General features: G+C 48.2%; 6 protein-coding genes across 6 annotated transcripts; 2 read left to right on the top strand and 4 right to left on the bottom strand.

The window, feature by feature from the left end:
* The first annotated feature begins 127 nt into the window (after positions 1 to 127).
* Positions 128 to 1,684, top strand: LOC136190855 (U6 snRNA phosphodiesterase 1-like). Its single transcript, XM_065979137.1, has 9 exons — positions 128 to 267; positions 324 to 394; positions 441 to 539; positions 738 to 954; positions 1,008 to 1,061; positions 1,118 to 1,157; positions 1,222 to 1,287; positions 1,345 to 1,428; positions 1,476 to 1,684. Exons 1-9 carry the CDS (start codon positions 152 to 154, stop codon positions 1,587 to 1,589), a joined length of 861 nt encoding a protein of 286 aa, XP_065835209.1. The 5' UTR covers positions 128 to 151; the 3' UTR covers positions 1,590 to 1,684.
* Positions 1,447 to 2,872, bottom strand: LOC136190856 (uncharacterized). The gene has a single exon (XM_065979139.1). The coding sequence runs from the start codon at positions 2,444 to 2,446 to the stop codon at positions 1,694 to 1,696; it is 753 nt and encodes a 250-aa protein (XP_065835211.1). The 5' UTR covers positions 2,447 to 2,872; the 3' UTR covers positions 1,447 to 1,693.
* Positions 2,873 to 3,005: 133 nt separating this feature from the next.
* On the bottom strand, positions 3,006 to 5,848 carry LOC136190854 (dynein axonemal assembly factor 4-like). Its single transcript, XM_065979136.1, has 10 exons — positions 5,694 to 5,848; positions 5,485 to 5,635; positions 5,264 to 5,397; positions 4,970 to 5,165; positions 4,798 to 4,922; positions 4,637 to 4,746; positions 4,501 to 4,581; positions 4,337 to 4,409; positions 3,368 to 3,473; positions 3,006 to 3,172 (listed from the first exon to the last, which is right to left on the bottom strand). The coding sequence occupies exons 1-10, from the start codon at positions 5,814 to 5,816 to the stop codon at positions 3,075 to 3,077; spliced, it is 1,197 nt and encodes a 398-aa protein (XP_065835208.1). The 5' UTR covers positions 5,817 to 5,848; the 3' UTR covers positions 3,006 to 3,074.
* Positions 5,814 to 7,979, top strand: LOC136190853 (general transcription factor IIF subunit 1-like). Its single transcript, XM_065979135.1, has 6 exons — positions 5,814 to 5,898; positions 5,950 to 6,022; positions 6,072 to 6,280; positions 6,333 to 6,621; positions 6,894 to 6,951; positions 7,008 to 7,979. The coding sequence occupies exons 1-6, from the start codon at positions 5,858 to 5,860 to the stop codon at positions 7,886 to 7,888; spliced, it is 1,551 nt and encodes a 516-aa protein (XP_065835207.1). The 5' UTR covers positions 5,814 to 5,857; the 3' UTR covers positions 7,889 to 7,979.
* A 306-nt stretch (positions 7,980 to 8,285) lies between these two features.
* Positions 8,286 to 9,877, bottom strand: LOC136191009 (toll-interacting protein B-like). Its single transcript, XM_065979298.1, has 6 exons — positions 9,596 to 9,877; positions 9,403 to 9,536; positions 9,303 to 9,351; positions 9,100 to 9,252; positions 8,954 to 9,044; positions 8,286 to 8,746 (listed from the first exon to the last, which is right to left on the bottom strand). The coding sequence occupies exons 1-6, from the start codon at positions 9,812 to 9,814 to the stop codon at positions 8,478 to 8,480; spliced, it is 915 nt and encodes a 304-aa protein (XP_065835370.1). The 5' UTR covers positions 9,815 to 9,877; the 3' UTR covers positions 8,286 to 8,477.
* Positions 9,878 to 9,893: 16 nt separating this feature from the next.
* Positions 9,894 to 16,483, bottom strand: LOC136191329 (uncharacterized). The gene is made up of 29 exons (XM_065979653.1): positions 15,446 to 16,483; positions 14,495 to 15,362; positions 14,380 to 14,399; positions 14,291 to 14,326; positions 14,129 to 14,236; positions 14,035 to 14,076; positions 13,914 to 13,988; positions 13,782 to 13,865; positions 13,585 to 13,729; positions 13,457 to 13,545; positions 13,376 to 13,411; positions 13,248 to 13,329; positions 13,101 to 13,192; positions 12,941 to 13,045; positions 12,643 to 12,783; positions 12,530 to 12,592; positions 12,306 to 12,475; positions 12,046 to 12,242; positions 11,728 to 11,816; positions 11,543 to 11,681; positions 11,274 to 11,492; positions 11,134 to 11,221; positions 10,978 to 11,084; positions 10,870 to 10,925; positions 10,704 to 10,817; positions 10,565 to 10,654; positions 10,435 to 10,506; positions 10,124 to 10,372; positions 9,894 to 10,078 (listed from the first exon to the last, which is right to left on the bottom strand). Exons 1-29 carry the CDS (start codon positions 16,430 to 16,432, stop codon positions 9,938 to 9,940), a joined length of 4,704 nt encoding a protein of 1,567 aa, XP_065835725.1. The 5' UTR covers positions 16,433 to 16,483; the 3' UTR covers positions 9,894 to 9,937.
* Between the last annotated feature and the right edge of the window lie 1,979 nt (positions 16,484 to 18,462).

Raw genomic sequence — 18,462 nt, 5'->3', positions numbered from 1 at the left:
CGTTTCTTTGGGCGCAGGGGTGCATGCAGGTAACGTTTACGTTGGAAGTACATACAGGTTTTGAAAGGTCATGCGTTGCGATCACTTCCGCTCAGGAACTAATTGCTTCCATTCTCCCGTATGTACACCAAAAACAACTAAACAGCATCCCATGGCCGTATCCGAGGTTATCGTCGACTATTCCTCCTCCGAGGACAACGAAACGGACGACGCAAACAACATCGACTACGAACCGAGTCGAAAACGAGTAAAAGGACGCCGATCGAGGTAGAAAACGCATCCCAAGATAAAATCACGAACGCCAACGAAAACGATTACATCAGAAAATACTGCTCCTACTCGTCGGAAGAAAGCTTTCCCGTGCCCGATTCGATTCTTGCAATGCACGGAGACGGTACGCAAAGGCTCGGAAACGAGAGCTAAATAAACTGACGTCATAGACGATGCGATGGATTCGGAGGATCGATCGAGACACGACGGTCGAGTGCGATCGTTTCCGCACGTCGCCGGCAACTGGCCAACACACGTTTACGCTCAGTGTAAGTTTCATAGTCTACACGTATAATAACAAAGTTGGTCACGTGCCTAGCACAACTATATCGACTTGTGCATGAGTAGCATATGAGTAGTTTATGAAATTGGTTTATGCAAGTGATTATCTGATACTCTCTATACATCTCACATAGACTCATAAGATAAGACTGCACTTACCCCCCTCATTTCTATTTCTATTTCAGTCAGCTCTAACGCGACGTTCGGATCCCTGATATCCGCCCTGACCGATCGACTTCAGCGTTTCATATCCATGTGCCGATTGCCGGCCAACTTTTCCACGGTGAATCTGATTCCGTCGAGAGAGCTTCACGTCAGCGTATCGAAAACGGTCACGATACGACATCACTGGATACAGCCACTCGTCGACGCGCTCCACATGCAACTGAACGCCAAACGAAGGTAGAGAGAAATTTTCTCGTGCACGCAATAACGCGTGGAATTTTCTCTCGTAGTTTCTCCTGCACGTTTGGGAGCATTCGCGTTTATTGCAACGAGGAAAAGACGAGGTTAGATAACCAAAAGTATTGAAATTGGCTTGTGAGATATACTGGACGTCTCCTAGGTCTTTTCTTGGATTGAAAATTCTCGCCGGTTGCGAAGACGTAGGGAGAATAACGTTCAATTTAATTGGCATTAGATATGTATTCATTACTTTTGTATATGTAGCTTGTTGCTGTGTCCAATCTTGTTGATACAGCCTTTGATGAGTTCAATTTAGAGCACTTCTATAAGGCAAGCTAATCGTCCCTTTAAGGAGGGGTAATGTGATCTACTTTCCTTATTTCTTAGGAGATGGATTTTCATTTGAGCGTGGCTTGGTGGTTGGGAAACATTTTGCCGTCTCTAACACCGGAAATTCAGCAATCGCTTGAAGTACGTTATACGTGCATATAATACGCAATTAATATAATGTATTTTAGGACTGCTTTGACGAATTTATGACGTCACATACAATGGAATTCGAAATCAATGAAATCATCTGCAAAACGGGAAACAAATACTTTACATTTTCTTTGCCACGTGACGGGAATTAAAATTTACGTCAGAAATTTAGCTGTACATGAGCCTTAGAAATTAAAATTGGAAAATAGCGTGTGAGAGCATTAGAAACTACATTGGTGGCAGTTGAGATTTACGGTCAGATAGTTCCCAAATACTCTTCGTCCGTGTCTAATTCTTCGTCATCGGAGCGTATTAGATCCAAATCGCGTTTACCCGGATACTGGACGGGTATACGGGCGTCGGGAAAGAGAAAGCGCACGCCCTTTTTCCCAACGTTGCCGCCGCCGCCGCCGCCGCCGCCACCGTCGGACTTGACGCCTCCTGATTGGCTACAAGCGGTGACGACGCTCGCGCTATCCAGTCCGCTATCGGCGTCGGAGCTTGTCGAGCGACGTGCGATGGTGGGCGTGTCGGGGAGGGGTGGTCGTCTCGCTCGTAACTCCGCCTCCATTTTGTCGACTCGAGCGAGAAGATCGTCCTGATCCTCGCTCGATAACGACGTCGATTCGTCGACGACTTCTTCGCACACGCTCTGGGTCACTTCGGCGCGATAGAAACGCGCGCGCGCCCGTCGATCGGAGCGCGCGCTCGCTTTCGGGTCGTCGAGCGACGAATGGCGTCGCGTCGCGTGCCCGAGCGACGGACGTCGCGTGACGATCGCCGATTCCGATAGGGCGCTCGTTAGGGACGCCGTGTCCGACGACGACGACGCCATCGATTCGCGTCGAACACGTTCGCGATGAAACGCGCGCATCTCCGGTCGCATCAATCGCATGGTGAACGTGTCCCCTGTCAAATTAAGCGACGGCGACGGCGTCGAACTCGATCGCGGTCGTTTCTCTTTCTTTTTCGAGCCGAACAGCTTCGATAGGGAGAACCGCGACGCCATGGTTTCCGTCGAAGGCCAAACAGACGCGCTATGGCTCGCTTTGTCGAGGCGCTATCGCTTTTATCAATTGCCGCGTGCGATGACGCGTTGGGAGTGACAGTGAGGGTTGACACGTAGCGTTGGGTAGGCAAAGACTCGTCGTCGTGACGTACAAACGAGAGGCGCGAGAGGACCCGAAGGCGAGGCGCAATCGGACGCCGCAGACTCGCTACTGGCCTCGGCAGACGATACGCGAAGGGTTTCGTAAACAGTCGCACGTGCGACGAATTAATTGGGGAGTCTGCGAAGGGGAGTCTGATTGGAACGCGCCGCTAACCAACCGCGCTCGTCAGCTCCACGTAGAGTTCCGACGTTTGATCATAAGCGAATGCCCCGTGATAGGCGTTTAGGATAGCGAAACGGTGGTTCTCGTTTATTAGGATGCGGTATCGGGGCCCCGCAGGGTTTTCAATCGCGGTTTGGCTTCTGTCTTATTTTTATCGCGCGCGCAAAGGCCACGTCCTTTTCGTCGGTGTTCGAGACCACGTAAACGGTGAGGGGCGCGGTCCTCCCACTCGTGTCTAAGCGGCGGCGAGTATTTACCCACACCTGGCTAGCGAAAGGCGATATGATCACTTCGAGCGGATGTTTATGCAGAGGAAAGTCGCTTCTCTACTCTCTCGGCGTCTCTTCTTAACTGTTCGTTACGGGGATCCAATTTCCGTGCTTCTTGGTAGTCGCGAAGGGCTATATAAAGAAAAGGGAGCCCGGAGAAGACCGGTTGGACAGGAAATTGGGTTAGGATTAGGGAACTCATTAGGGGGGCCCCAGCGCAGACGGAATGAAAAGCGGAATATCTCGATTGGCATTTTGGCGGAGAGATATTCCATATGCGCAGTCGGGGGGGAGATTTCTACCGCTAATTGTGCGCGTGCGTGGTACCTTCCTCGTGGTTGCCTAGTTTCGTCCACGCGGCGGCGCGGCGCACGTGCGCGCGGCACCGCGACACGCTGTTCGCTTCGATCGGCGGCGTTAGTCGCGAAAGAGCCTAGCGATCGAAAATAAAAATAAAAAAAAAGGACGCAGCGTCTAGACGGCCACGGCAATTGCTAAACGAGGTCTCGCTGTATTTAGTGGCCAGATGGAGGCCCCTTTGACCCGAAGAACGAGTACGCACTACAGTACGCAATCAGACAGCTCCAAAGCCACTAATTGCCGCGCTATTCAATTATCCTATGATGGGGCGGTTTAGGCGGATTACAACTAGTAGCACAGACGAGAAGTAGACGATAAGCGGCTGAAGGAAAGCAGAAGGATACTACTACTAAAATAAATGTTCGCGGCACTGTAGCACCTGGCGACAATCCCGGATTAAAGAGTTCGATTACCGTCTCGCTATAATTTTTAGAGATGGAAAGCTCGTTAGGAAACACTTGATGTGGGTTTTATGTATACAAACTCGGTCTGAAAATTGACCGCGAACATCTCTTTAGTTTTTACTTTAGTCTAGAGTTGCGCGTTTTTTGCATAGTTTACCTATTATAGTCTGCTGTGCATGCGGGTTCTAAAGAAACTCATCTACCTCAAGATAGCCCCTGCTCCAAGTCTCATATTCTAAGGCTTCTAGTTTCTATACTAAACTAGCCATTCCATGGGGGGGAAACACTATCTATACAGGTGATTACAGATCTGCTACGCATACTACTTTCTTTGTCTTTCCCATCTATAGAAAGCTCATTTGCGAAATTAAAGAACACAGAAGCTCGTCATCTCCTCTATGTTCTTATAAGTCTACAATTAGCTATCATAGGGCTTTGGGCAAGTGCGTGGAGAGGCGCGATTCCTACGCGACTAAAAGCGTGAAGCTCACTAGTTCTGAGAACCCCTATCCGGTCATCTATTCCCGGTTACCTGAGTGCAGTCTTCCACGCAGTCTTCGTATCGCTTCAGATGCAAATAGCAGGCAGCTCTATTGGAGAACAAACTGGGGCGAGAAGGACGGCGTCAAGGAGACAATAACAAAACACGCAGAAGAACCACAAAGACAAAATACGCCCTTGGGACAAATAGGATACGACGGCAGCGTCGAGTCGATTTCTATAGCTTCCGTATAAGCGTTGATAGCCGACAAATAATCGCCAGCCTGATAGAATTCACTATTTCAAAAAAAAGAATATATATTACCATAGAGAATAAATACTGGTTACTCACTTTCCCTTGTCTCTCAACCACAGTGGATTTCTCTCCGTCATATCCTTGTCTTTATCTTGCGCTGCTGTTTCGGTTCCGGCTCGACCGGCTTGAGCCATTTTTCCCAGCCACTGAGAAAAACTAAAACGCTGTTTTTTTTTAAAATACGAGAATGACTGTACCTCTTCCTCTTCCGCTATTTTCGATTCCCGCATTGGAGTCGGCAATATTCGCGGAGTAAACGAGACCTCGATCCTTCCCGATTGCCTCGTCGGCGGAAGAGCCGTCGAAACGCTCTTCGACGCAGCTAAATAAATAAAATTAATTATTAATCAAGATCACCATAATCTTTACTTTTTGATTTTGCTATGAGTTCTTTTGCTGTTAGAACTCGTGGCTTGGGCTCTGGCACTTTGCTCTCCTCTTCCATTTGATCCAAAATTCGACCAGCTATTTCTTCCTTGGCTTTCCATTCCTCGATTTCCGCCACAGTTTCGTCTCTCACTCTCTGCTTCGCAGTCTGAATCGCTTCCTTCGCCTCCTCTTCTTGCTACAGTAAAATATTCAATTAATCCTATCGATTTTTTTATAGAACGAATTCTAGTTAATTCTATGGGCTGGTTTAGCTAATGGGTTCTACTTTTCTACTTTCATCTGTTTCTGTAGAGCAAAGCGTTCCGCTTCTCGACGTTTGACGGCCATTTCTTGTTGATTTGACTGCGCTTTGCGATGGGCGTGTTCCAGCGCAAGTCTGCGCTCTTCTCGCATCCATTCCTTGTTTTCTAATAAGATTAATTAATTAATTAATAGGTCAGATTTAAAATAAAGTGCTTTTTTTCAAATTCTAAATATTGAGTTTTATTTTTTACTTGATTCGGGGTGGTGTAGAGTTTTCCAGAGCTTCGATTCGCTTTTCTCCAGCACGATCTTCGCTACGCCGCTGCTGAGAGTCACCGAGCTCTTATCTTCATTAGCGGCGTCCAGAAGTCTGGTTTCGAACAGATACGGAGGATAGCTTATCTAGTTTGCGAAGAAATAGGGTTTTCTTAGTTGCCAGAGATCGAATAAGGACAATTGCCTTGATGTAGACGTCCGTCGTGAAGACGTCGACCTGGCTAGGCTTCACTCCTTTCAAAGGAACATCGATATAGACGTGCTGAGCGGTTTCTTTCCACGAGAAATCGTCGATCAGTAGCGGCATAATACGGGCGTCATCACACTCGAATTCCCGGAAAAAACGAAATGGAGAGTCAAGTAAAAGAGCTCAAACTACGTCTTCCGAAGTAGTACAGCGCAGCTTTCCCTTGGAGTCGAATCAAGACCTCCCTTTCTAGAAATCCGACGAAGAAATTCAACGTGATGCGTCTAAACGTCCAATCGAAGATCGATCTGACCCAACTAAAAGACGTAGGCTTTACTCTCCGCTACTCTGATTATGCCCGACGCTCGATCGCAGCCAAAACTCGTCCGAAAGGAGTCGGATCGCGACGCCATGGCCCAGAAGGCATCCGGGAAAGATGACCAGCCCGAATTCGGAGAGGGAAGCGAGTACGGGCGAGAGCAGCGAAAAGAGGCGCGCTGGCGTCGACGCGGCTACGTGCCGCGAGAGGTCTCAATCGACGATCATCCGTTTCTTCTCCAGGAGAGCGGACGAAAGGGAAAAAGGTTCGAGAAAATAATTAAATAATAATTAAAAAATTAATACTTTCGTGTGTAGTTTTATTGGTCGAAAAGAGGGCGGAGTGAACAAGAGTTCGGCCTATTATGTTCTGATGAAATCGCCGGAGGGATTTTTCGAAGCGCATCCGATTAACGCTTGGTACAATTTCAACTCGTCGATACCCTATAAGACTCTGAACGTCGAGGAAGCGGAGGAGCGGTTCAGCAAGCGCGACAAGACGATGAATCATTTCGCTATTATGACGCAGAAGAGACTGAAAGACAAGGAAGAGGAGGGGGCAGAGGAGGAGACCGGTAAAGGAATAACGGAAAGAGGAAAGGGCCTGGTAAGAGACGCGTTTTCTTAGAGATAGGTAGATCCTTAGGTTGGTTCTCCATAGAGGCATAGTAGAATACGAGTCTTTGATCTTGGAGGTCTCTTTTTTATAGCGTAAGATGCTCAGTGGTAGGTTGGTTCTCATAGTAGAAGACTAGTCTTTCATAGAGGCATATTAGAAGATACGTCTTCAGTGGCCTTTGATCTTTGTCGCGTATACGTTCTGCCTAGCTTGTGACCTTGTAGAGGCATAGCTATAACAACGTCCGTTCTCTTCTTTAGCAAGTCAATGACGAGTGGATGGATTCGTCTGGCGAAGAAAACGACGACGACGACGAAAGTAGGCAATCATATACATATATATATATAAATTTTCTATACTAATAATTTTTTTAGGTGGCAAAAAGAAAGGCGGAAAAGCGAAGAAAAAGACGAGGAGACGGCGAAAACAGGACGACGCCGGGAGCGACGTCGAAGACCCCGACTTGCTCCAATCGAACGAACTCGACTACATCTCCAGCGAATCGTCGGAAGAGGAAGAAGACAAAATGATCGACCAACTCAAAAAGAAGAAAGGCGACGAGAAAGCGAAAACGAAGAGCGACGACGAAGCGGCGGACGACGACGACGACGACGACGAGGAAAATCGTCCCGAAGACGAACCGGAAAAGCGAAGCGACGACGAAGAGGAAGCCGACGAAGAGGCGAACGACGACGACGACGACGACGAAGGCGAAACGGGTTTGACGAAGAGCGGAAAAGAAACTCGGAAGCTCCTTCGACTTCGCGAAGACGGCGACGACGGCGGCGCCGCCACCGCCGCCGCCGCCGCCGCCGCCAGCGGAACGGGGGGAAAGGAATCGGACGATGACATTGACGTCGACGATAATTTCGACGCGGATGAGGACGAATCCGTAGCGAAATCGTCGATATTGAATAAGAAGCGATTGCACGAGGAGGACGTCGAGTCGACGTCGTCGTCAAAAAAGCCGAAAATTCATAATAAAGTCGTTGTTGAAACGCCGCCTCCGCCACCGCCGTCGTCAGCCAAAAAGTCGACGAATGAGAAAACGAATCGGATTACCGCCGACGCTGTGAAACGGTATTTGAGTTTGAAGCCCATGACGACGAAGGATCTCCTGAAGAAGTTCAAGCGGAAAACGGATTTGAATGGGGAGAAGATCGTTCTTCAGCTGGGCGAGATCCTTCGTAAAATTAATCCCCATCAGGAGAAGATACAGGGAAAGGTGTATCTGTCGTTGAAGAAGTCGAAATGAACTGCGCCGGGGACGTTGATCCGTGTGTTCTTAGTCGAGATGAATTTGTATACAGAAAAACATTGAAATAAAGTCTAAATTTTAGTTAGGCAAAGAGGTATGTATTGAGAAGCGCCGCAGGCCTTCTAATTACTTAAGCCCTCTAAAAAGCCGCGATAGGCTAATGGGTATATGAGAATTGAGCGCTCTGACAGCCAATAGATTTATGGGTGTATGAGAATCGCGTAGCGTATGAAGTCTTATGCCCATGGGTCCTCTAAAAGCCGCTGTACGAAAATCAAGGGCCCTCAGTGTGTGTTTATCGGAGGATTCTGACCAGATACCTTAAAGATTTCAAATAGACGAACATTGGAAAATTATTTTTAACCTGGAGAAACAGTTTGATGAGACAATAATGTTGCCTAAGCAGAAGGCTATCTTTGGATTTCATATATCAACTCACACGACACTTCTAGGAGTAAAAACAACGCACAGCCATTCAGCGAAAGATCTAGATCTCAACAAAAAAAACATAGGATACGACACCAAATCTATGTATAATTGCAAGCAAGCAAACACAATGTAAACGGAAGTCTGCACTCAACTCAGCTTACGATTGACCACCGCCTTCGCTCGTGCCGAAGGAGAGAAGATTGTTGATGGCGACGTCGACGTGGCCGCCGCTCGCCTCCAAAACGGAACGAATGACGTCATCATCCATGGACGGGAACATGTCCTTGAGCTGCTGGACGGACTGCTCCGTGATTGGCTGTCTTGGTTGCTGTTGTTGTTGTTGTCCAGGTTGTTGGGGTCTTGGGTGCGATTGAGGATGGAGCTGCGACTGGGGATAAGGCTGAGCTGCTGCCGGGTAAAACCCGCCTATAGATACAACCAATCGACTTTAGATCTCTATCAGAGCCTCTAGATTTGTTCCCCAGTGTATCTATCTTTCTTGCTCTACTACAATCATTTTTTCACAGTGGATCAGCTATATCTTTGTTTTATTAGAGCCTCTACATTCATTCCCAGTATATTTATCTCTCCATGCATGCTCACATATACAGAGTAAGAGATAACTCTCTTTACCTTGATAGACAACCTGTGGTGCTGGCATGGTTCCCGGTACAACCATCATAGGCTGATTGGTGTACATGTAAGAATGCATCGAAGGCTGAACCTACGCAATAAAATATTTTGAGGATCCCAATATCTCGTCTCTTTTTTTTTATTGCCTTGAATTCCATGATGAGATTAACAACTCCCTCCTTCTCGTCGCCTTGTTTTCCGCTCAGCGGAAACCAATCGTCGACCAGCTGGTTATCGAAGACGCGATCGGGGAGCTCAAAGACTCCCCAAGCGATTCGCTCGTCGACAGAAAACGCTCTCTGCGAAGAAAAGAAATAGAAATATTTTAGACAAAATGCGTAACTCTTACCTCGTCATATAATTCAATGTAAAGCGTAGTGCATCCGGGAGGACAGTCACTAAACGAAAAATTTAATTATTGATTGTTGACGCCATCTTTTTTTCTTTACCATCTGATCGTTTTGTTCCAGTGCGGATTCTTGCCTCCGTTCTGCGCGGTCTGCGTCTCGTAGACGTGATGTCCCAAGCGAATGCGACAGTAGGGATCCATGCGAGTGATGCCGTAATTCTTCGCCAATCTCGCCTGCACGCACACGTAAGAAATAGAAACAACCCCGCCCCCCCTTCGAAATGACGATTTACTTGCGCGACTGTGAGCGAAAGGACTCCCACCATTGGGGCGGCGTACGAGGCGACTTGCTGCTGCACGCCGTACGGTCCTTGGGTCGTTTGCGCGACGAATTGACCGCCTGGGGTCTGTCCTTGCGTCACGGTCGTAGACGACGGCTGGGAAGGCGGCAGGCGAAGAAAATCGTCCGGGAGTGGACCCGTCATCACTTGATCGCGCTTGAATTGGGCCATTTTTGCGAGAAAAAAGGATAGGCGACACGGCTCTCAAATGACGTCACTAACCTCTGAGCTCACTTGGGCACGTGATTCTATGACATAATACAGCACCAAGTGCACATCAAAACGCTAATACTGTCATGAAAATGTGAGCAGCCTCGTAGCCTTCAGCAAATGATGCACACAGTCGGTAAACTCAACCTTAGCCTCGTTGATGCGCTTCAGTCCGCCTGCACTCGCCCCCGACGCCTTGTACACGTTATAGATATCAGGATGAACCTATAAAAAATTAGCAAATAAATCAGTAATTTGAGGGTTCTCTACCTCAGTCTTTTCCTTCGGCTCGCTTTCAAATTCTTCAGTGTCTTCAGTGATTGGTAGCAGGGCACATCTCGTTGCAGCCATGTACGTATTCCAAGCTCCATCGTCGATCGGCTTTGCGTTCATGCACTCGACGGATCGAAAAATTATCTTCTCCTTCGACGTTTCCGCGTTCCATCGACTCCACGACATGGCGACCGAGGGCAGCAGTAGAGCCATGAGACGATAGAGAGAGAACTCGAGCGTCAAATCCTAGGAGTGAGAAGGCCACCGCAATTTTTTAAATTCCCGTAAAGGAATAATATGCGCCTGACCTTATCGACTACACTAACGTACTTATTGCCGTCATCAGCAGGAAATATATTCAATCCAGTATTGAACATGAGCTACGGTAGAGCAGATTCAATTTATAGATAAATAAAATGGACAACTCTGCATGCTTACCTCTTGAAGCTCACCAGGTGAAACGGCTTTATTCAGAATTCCCTTGATTTCCTCCAAATCGTCAGGCATTGAAAGCCAGCAGAGACCATTCTAGAACTCTATCTCCTCAACGTGTAGAAACGACTGCACGTGGAGTTACCTCTATTTCGATTTCTAATTGAACGTTGGCTCCTGTAGTAATGCTAAGCTTTGCCTTACTAACACCCATAGGCCTCAGTTCCCACTGCTGAAACGGCAGGTGAACGTAACGATCCTACAAAAATCGAACTATAACCCACCCCAAATGCGTTTTTCGCTATGATTACCGTTATAATAGCCAAAGGAGATATATATTGAGACTTGAAGGAAATGGATCTATCATCTATTCTCATTGATAAGTGTCATGCCGTGCATTTAATCCACTTGAGGCTCACCGTGATTAATCAAAGCGTCCTTTATTCCATCCGTTCTCCAGCAATTTTGACTGCTTTCCCATCGAGCCAAGCGCGGCTCTTCAGGAAAGAAAACGTCATGAGGCAATCTTAATCAATAAAGGTCATACAACGCAGAGACTCCCTAGTGAACTATACTTCATATTAATAGCGAGAATGGGCTGATTTGAAGTAGCCGGAGTCGACCCAGTGGGATACGAAAGCTTAACTAATCTAGGCTCAATAACTATGATACGAAGACATATAAAGATATCTCCGTGTTGTATTATTTTACTTGCCTTCGCGCATTGTCCAATTGTTGACTGTTTTCGGCTGGGGCGGAAGCTGGAGCAAGTCGAAATGCAACACGCCGCCTATGGGAGCGAATTGCCGCAAGTCGACGACGTTTTCGTCGTCGAGAAGTTCGTCTCTTTCGTCGTCATCATCATCGTCGTCGTTATTGTCATTTTCCTTTTCGACTGCCGCCTCGTTCGCTCCACTGACGTCATTTTCCTCGACTAAAGTCAGTGAATTTAATACAGTTTCGCTTTGGAAATGAAGACTTTACCCGTAACTGATTCTTCTTGAGTTGCTCCTTCGTTTTGTTCCGATGCCTCGGCGTTTTCCGCCTGCAACTGGGCTGGAGGATCACCTGCAACACTCGACTTGGCACTCGGCGATTTAGCAGCTCCAGATACAGCAGAACCCTACAGAGAAAATGTAAGACTATTTCCCTTCTTTTCTGTCTCTTACTTCTCGTTCGTCATCTGCTGTGTTCTTTGCTACGTCACTGGTGCTGACTGCCGCACTGCCGCTGCCGTCACCTCTCTGACTATGTCGCCCTAAAGAATATTTAGTAAAACAGTACTGTATTAAAAAGTACGAGCCTCAAGCTATTGAAACAAAAGGGGTCTCAGTAGCCTACGACTTTGAAACAAAAAAGAGGGGTCTCAGTATAAAAGGTTTGAAGTAGATCTGAACAGCCTCTAAGTGCACACAACGTTCTATCTTGGGGCAAGTCTCAGAACAAAACAGTGTCTCAAGACGTTCTACAAATTTCCTAAATTTTACCATCTCCTTCTGTCTCTTCTTTCGTTTCGTCGTCTTCTTCTGTCTTCATCTTGGGTGACGCCATTCGATAGAGAACGCAGCGCGGCGAAAGATGATCGAATCGCGTGATCATCAGACGAAGGGCGACATTCGCTAAAACCAACTGTTTCGGAAAATCGCACGTGAACTCGCGAGCCTCAAACGAAAAATTCTTAATCCTGGGGGAAAAATACAAACCCGTTTAATTAATTAATTAATTAATTAATTAAATATTCACAAACTTTGGATTTTTTGTCGTGTTAGCCCATATGCCTATTGTCACGTTTTTGCTCTGAGCGGTCACTGACAAATTCTGCGTGTCGCCGTCGCTGTGCGCTTCGGCGAATTGGAGCACGTGAAGTGCAGCCAAGTCGAGTCGATCGTCGAGCATGTCTTGTAATAACAGAGACGACTAGACGTCGTACCGTTTTTTAATTAATTAAATTCAACGCTCTCGGTCTCTGACCTTTGAAAGTCTCGTTCTATCGAAATCGCTTTCCTGGAGCAATTTTTTCGTTTCGCGAATAATCTACGTATTTATATATGGTTTTTTATTTCTTGGGTTTTCTGAAACTATACGTGTTGCATTTCTTCGCACTGCGTGAGCTGATTTTCTAGCGTTTTGCGATCGTCGTCGTCGTTCCACAACGACATGTACGTATTCAATTCCGATTCCACCGTGGGATCGGGACTGGACTCGCAATTGACATATCGTTCCCACTAACAATACAATTTTTAAAAAAAAAATTGATTTGTGACATTTAATTATTATTCGAGTTTTTATTAGAGAAATGACGAGGGTATTGCTACAGGGACTTACTGTGTTAAATCTACGGCTATGACGTCAGAAAAAAAGACGTTTTTGCTTTGCACTTACTTTCGCTCTCGCTTTCTCGTGCCATCGAAGATTTCTCAAGTTGTGTTCGTATCTTTCGATGATTTCGTCGAGTGCGGACGATTCCACGGCGAATCGTTCGTTTTCCTACGCAGTACGAAGGCGAGTCAGTGATGTATCGTCGTCCATGGCAACCGCGCACTATGGCTTGCAAGCGTTCGCGTTCCTCGCGTTCCTGGCGCTCCCTCTCGAGTCGCTCCTCTTCTTCTTTCTCTTTTTCTAATCGCAAAGCCTCTGCGCGGCGTCAAACGTCGCGATTTTGTCGAGAAAACGGGATAAAACGACTTGCCTTCTTCGGCCGCGCGTCTTTCCTCTTCCTCTCGCTTTAGCCGCTCTTTCTCTTCTTTGGTTAACTTTTTGTTCTTGGGAGGCTATGCAAACGGCGTTAGAGGAAGCGATAAAGGCGAGAAAGGTTACCATCGCTCTCGACTGACAACGGCTCCCACCCGCGCGCTACGACACACCACTCACAGGCTCTCCACAGGCAGAGACTCTGACTCTCACAGGTGGTAAACTCACAGGGCGTTTGGCAAATATCAAAAGAGCTACATAAAAATGAAAAACGAACCATACAAAGAGCACGGATACTAGAATATTCGTGCAAAGCATAATAAAATCCTAGTCCTAGTCTTCTCCTTCCGGAGGCGGCTCTTCGCTTCGGGGTAAGGCAGACGCAGTCGCTGCAGCTCCGTCGCCGCCGCTTGCCTCTGTTTCTCCTTTGCCCGAGTCCTCGGCACTCATCTTTTCCAAATCTTTCGTCTGCTCCTCCACCTATTAAAATTATTTGTATCTTGATTTCATGAACAGTATTAGCCGATCAAACCGTTTTCTGCAGTTCTTCATGAAGTTGCTTTATCTGTTCAACCTCCTTATTGAGCTGCTCAGTAAACTTGGTCTGCTCTTCGACCTAATAGAAAAGTAGTCGACGACAGTGACTGAGTTGACTCCTGAGCACCTCTTTGGCCAATTCCTCTTGTTTTTCTTGCACCGTCTGAGCCATTTTATCCATCTCCTCTTTGTTAGACTTGGCCTAAAAGAAAATCATAGTATTCAATAATTGGTTATAATCTACTCACCTGATCTTGCTGCTCATTCACTTTTTTCTCAAGTTCGTCAACCTAAGGAAGGGTTGCAGTGTATGCCTATGCAATGTGACCGACGTTTCGTTACTTGTTTCTTCAGTTTCTTAGATTCGTCATAAAGAGAACTGCACCTCTTCTCGACCAAGTCCAATTCCCGAGACAGGTCATCATTGGTCTTCTCCAATTCCCTTTGAGCCTTGGAAAAGCATTCAACTCACTACTTTGATCTCATAAATAAAGCTAGACTCACTTCAAAGGCTTTCTCAGCATCAACCATAAACGTCTCCTAAAATCTCGACGTGGTGCACAAGCCCAAAAATTAGAACCCTATCAACTCACCTTATGATAACGCACAACCCCTAAAAATAAGAAAGAACACAATTAGATAACGGCACGACTGATTCAACAAAAGTCTACAGGGGTCCGAAATCTCATGTGGAGGCGACGTACTCACCAAGCAATGAATCGATCATGAAATCCTTGATATCCGTCTGCCCGCGAGCCAAGCCCAACTCCAGCGCGTTCCCAAGCAACGAGACGTCCTTCGGATCGCCTCCATTCAACAGAACCGACTCGAAACAGCGTCTCGACCCGAGCCCCGAAGCGTGATGTATAGCCCTCAAAGCGAATCTCGACTTCAACGTCGGATTCGCGCCGTGTCGCATCAACGCCACGACGGCGCTCTCGTTATTGCAACGAACGGCGACGTCGAGCGGCGTATACCTCAAGCGCTTCGACTGCATATTGAAATGCGCGCCGGATTCGCGCAATAGATCGAAAATGAGCCCTTCGCCGACGTCGACGCGCGCGGCGAGATGGGCAGGCGTGTAGCCGAATTTGTTACGCGCTATCGGGTCGGCGTCTGCGGCGAGGAGGAGTTTGGCGCAGGCGACGTCGTTGAGACGGGCGCTGTAGTGAAGCGGCGTGTCGTGCTGCGCGTCGATCACGTTGACGGCGGCGGCGTCCTGGTCGGCTGAGGCGGCGATGAGGAATTGGACGATTCTGGCGTTGCTTTGGCTCGTCGCTGCGTGGAATGACGTCGATATGAAGTCGGTTTTGGGGTCGGTGATGATTGCGGTCGGGTCGGCGTCGATGTCGACGAGGAGGATGCTGAAAGTGAGGAGATTGCGAGCAGCGGCGTGGAAGAGGAGCTCGTCTTTCCAGTTTTGTTGGTCGTCGGGCGAGAAGGCGGCGAGAAGAGTTGGAAACGTGGTCGTCATGAATGTGTACGTTTCGCGGAGGTTGAGGTCGGAGTCGGCAAGAAGATTGACGAGAGTCTCGGCATTTTTCACGTCGATGTCTCCTGGGATTTGACTCAGAACCTAAAAAAGGAAATTCGTGTAATAATGCAAGCGTTCTACACTATAATATAATAAAGCCATTGCTTTCGTATCCCGTTTCTCACCTCGTTTCTTATTTCCGATCTCTGCGGTGGCTCCGCAGGCAGAGGGACGTTCAAAGGAGGAAGTCCTCCGATGAAATTGGCCAAGGTAGTGACTTCAGGTAGAACGGTTTTGAAAGCTGCGGCGAACTGAGCTTCTCCTTCATCCATCAGGCAGATCATCTCAAAAGCAACGTCCAGGGGCACTTCAATCAAAACTTCAACGCTTCCTGTGAATTCCGCTTTGATGTCAACGTTAGCTCGCGGAATTTTGAAAAATAATGCAATGATAAGTTGAAAGAACGGTTTGACTTTGGCAAACTCGCTTTTACCGATCCCCCCCAGTTGCATAAGCACTTGCATTTTATTATTGGCGACCACGGCAACGTCAGAAGGGCGTCTTTCCTCAGATGTTAGTACAAACATGACGTCATCAATACCCAGTTTTTCCTTGAGCACAATTTTAAGCCGACTCTCCAGCTTGTCCAACTTCTCTCTCAACTTCTCGGAATCAGCTTGAATATAAATTATAGCCAATTTTTTTTTTGATCTTCTTTCTTCGCTTTCTTTTTCTTCTTCTTCTTCTTCTTCTTCTTCTGGCTTAGCTTCATCTGTGCGAGCAATTTCCATTGCTTCTTCTCCGTCTTCTCTAGCCTCCGCGTCGGCTGTATCCGTTGTTGCCGTAGCAACATCGGAAGCCTCTTTTGGCGGCGAGGGCGGGCGAATGAGATCGGCTAGCGTGCGCTGAGATTCACACGCCTCCAGAACTTCGATGAAACCGTCGAAATATTTTCGTTTCGGGAGTTTCTTGGGTAAAATATTCATAAGCAGCTTTCGAACGGCGCCATTGGATCCATCGGCGTTGGCGTGTAGCAGCTCGTTGTACTCTTCGAGGTCGATAATCTCTTTGGCGTAGAGACGATCGAGATGCTTGATTAGACGCATCGACTCGACCAGCTTGTCGAAATGAGGCCGAACGTAAGTGCTCCACGGATCCTCGACGTCTTCCATGACGAATCGACGACGGAAAACGCAGCTTCTCCGAGCAAAAAGCTCACGTTTACGCGAAGACCCGTATGCGGAGTAAACGCGGCCTTCGGTTCTACTGTATTTCTTCGGCGTATCATGCAGGTCCGTAGATAAAAAAACAAAAAGGCATGCATTACTCTACTGATAGATTTCACTGTATTGATAAGAGTCCGATGGCGTCGATAATCCTTCGAGTTTTTGAGGGGTACTGTAGTCTACCTAAAAAAAGACAAGATAAAATCTGTTCAATTTGTCCGAGTACGTACCTTTTTGCGATGCGTTCGTATTAGCGTGATCCAGGCTGCACCACGCGGAGGTTCGAACGCAGTTACAGCCCAAAAATTTTGGAAGCGAGACCTTGCTTCATTGGCCCGAACACGACCGGTACGGCCTGGATCGAGAACGGCTCTCCCACACCGTCCCCCCGACCGCGTCGTACCGGGGCCCCAAAGAGGCCGTAGACTTTCGCTTGGATAGGAAACGAGTCTACCGTGTCGAGAGAGGATTTACGAAACGATTGCCAAAGTCACCAGTAGAAGGTCAGCGTTTTGTCCTGGGGGTCAGGTCATCTTTCGGGTATAGATTGCTAATCCAAGTGAGGAGATGCCACGAGACACTGGGCCCCCACACGTTTCTTTGGCGGAGAGTGAGCATACCTTAGCCAGACGCCCCACTCGGCTTATCGCGAGACGCCTGACTTCGCAAATCGAAGCGACCTCTACTGCGGCCATATCTTCCAAACGTTTTCCGGCTTGTTACAATCTCTTCCCGCTGTCTCGGAACTTCTACCGTCCATCGATTCCCTTCCGGACAAGCATGTCAAGCTTCAGCGGACTCTCTCTCGACTCATTGTGGATGCTGCGCATGACTTCCTGCTTCCGGCTTTTGATCGTCCCTGTCAAGCTCGGCTGCGGAGTGCGGCGGGTCCGGACGCGGGGGCATGGCTGGATGCCATCCCGGCCTCGAGACATCTGTCCTTCACAAATGCAGAATTTCAAACGGCAGTGTCTCTCCGGCTGGGTTTGCCCATCCCCGTGCTTCGTCGTCTGCCCCGTTGCACCTGCTCCACTGATTGGGATCCAGAAGGCTACCATGCCCTCACCTGCCGGAAGGACGGAGGCCAAACTCGCCGGCACGACAAGATACAACACACGTGGCTTGCTCTACTTCGCTCTGTCAACCTCCACTGTGAGCTTGAGCGTGAAGGCGAGTTTAGCGACTTCAAGCGCCCTGACATCAGCGTCTACGACTACCACGACGGCAAGAAGCTCCTTCTCGACGTTTCAATCATCAACCCTCAACGTCCGGGATGCCTTCCACAGAGTCATTCTACTAACGGCGCTGCGGCTCTTCAACGTGACAACGAGAAGCGTCTCAAGTATCAGGGGGAGGCAACGTCACTCGGCTATCTTTTCGAGCCCCTTACGTTTGAAGTCTTCGGCCGCTGGAGTCCTGTCGCCGTCGAATTCTTCAAAAAGATCGTCCGACGCCCTTCTCTTGAATTCCTCGATGATCGTCCGGCTGCGTCTCGATACTGGCGTCGTCGTTTGGCTGTCTGCTTGCAACGGATGAATTCACAAATTATTCTCCGAAAGGTGGCATCGTTGGTGCCGGGGTCCGCTCTAAGCGATCGCCTTGGCCCTCATGATACTGATATTCGGTTCTTCACTCGCTAACTGTGTACTCCCCCTTTCCCTTCTTGCTCCCTGCCCCTTCTCCCCTCCCTTCTCCCTGTCTGGTCTATTTTTCTTCTTTTTTGCTTGTTATTCTTTTGTGTGTTATTAATTACAATCGAAGCCGTCCACGACCTTTATGACCCCCAGTGTCGATCTTAGCGTCGCAAGCAACGCCCATCCACTGTGCCTAGCAGCTTCAGTAAGGATCGACAGAAGACAAACGCTTGATGACCAACGACCAGCTTCCCCAGCTCACGATCGACCTCAAAGGTTCAGCCCGTTGGCATCCCCCACCCTAGCGCAAGACTGAAGATTGGGCGTTGGCCCTGTCGCTTT

This window comes from Oscarella lobularis, chromosome 9 (genome assembly GCF_947507565.1).
Source record: "Oscarella lobularis chromosome 9, ooOscLobu1.1, whole genome shotgun sequence".
NCBI lineage: Eukaryota > Metazoa > Porifera > Homoscleromorpha > Homosclerophorida > Oscarellidae > Oscarella > Oscarella lobularis.
The sequence above is the reverse complement of the archived record's forward strand: the minus strand, read 5'-3'. Positions and strand labels throughout refer to the sequence as shown.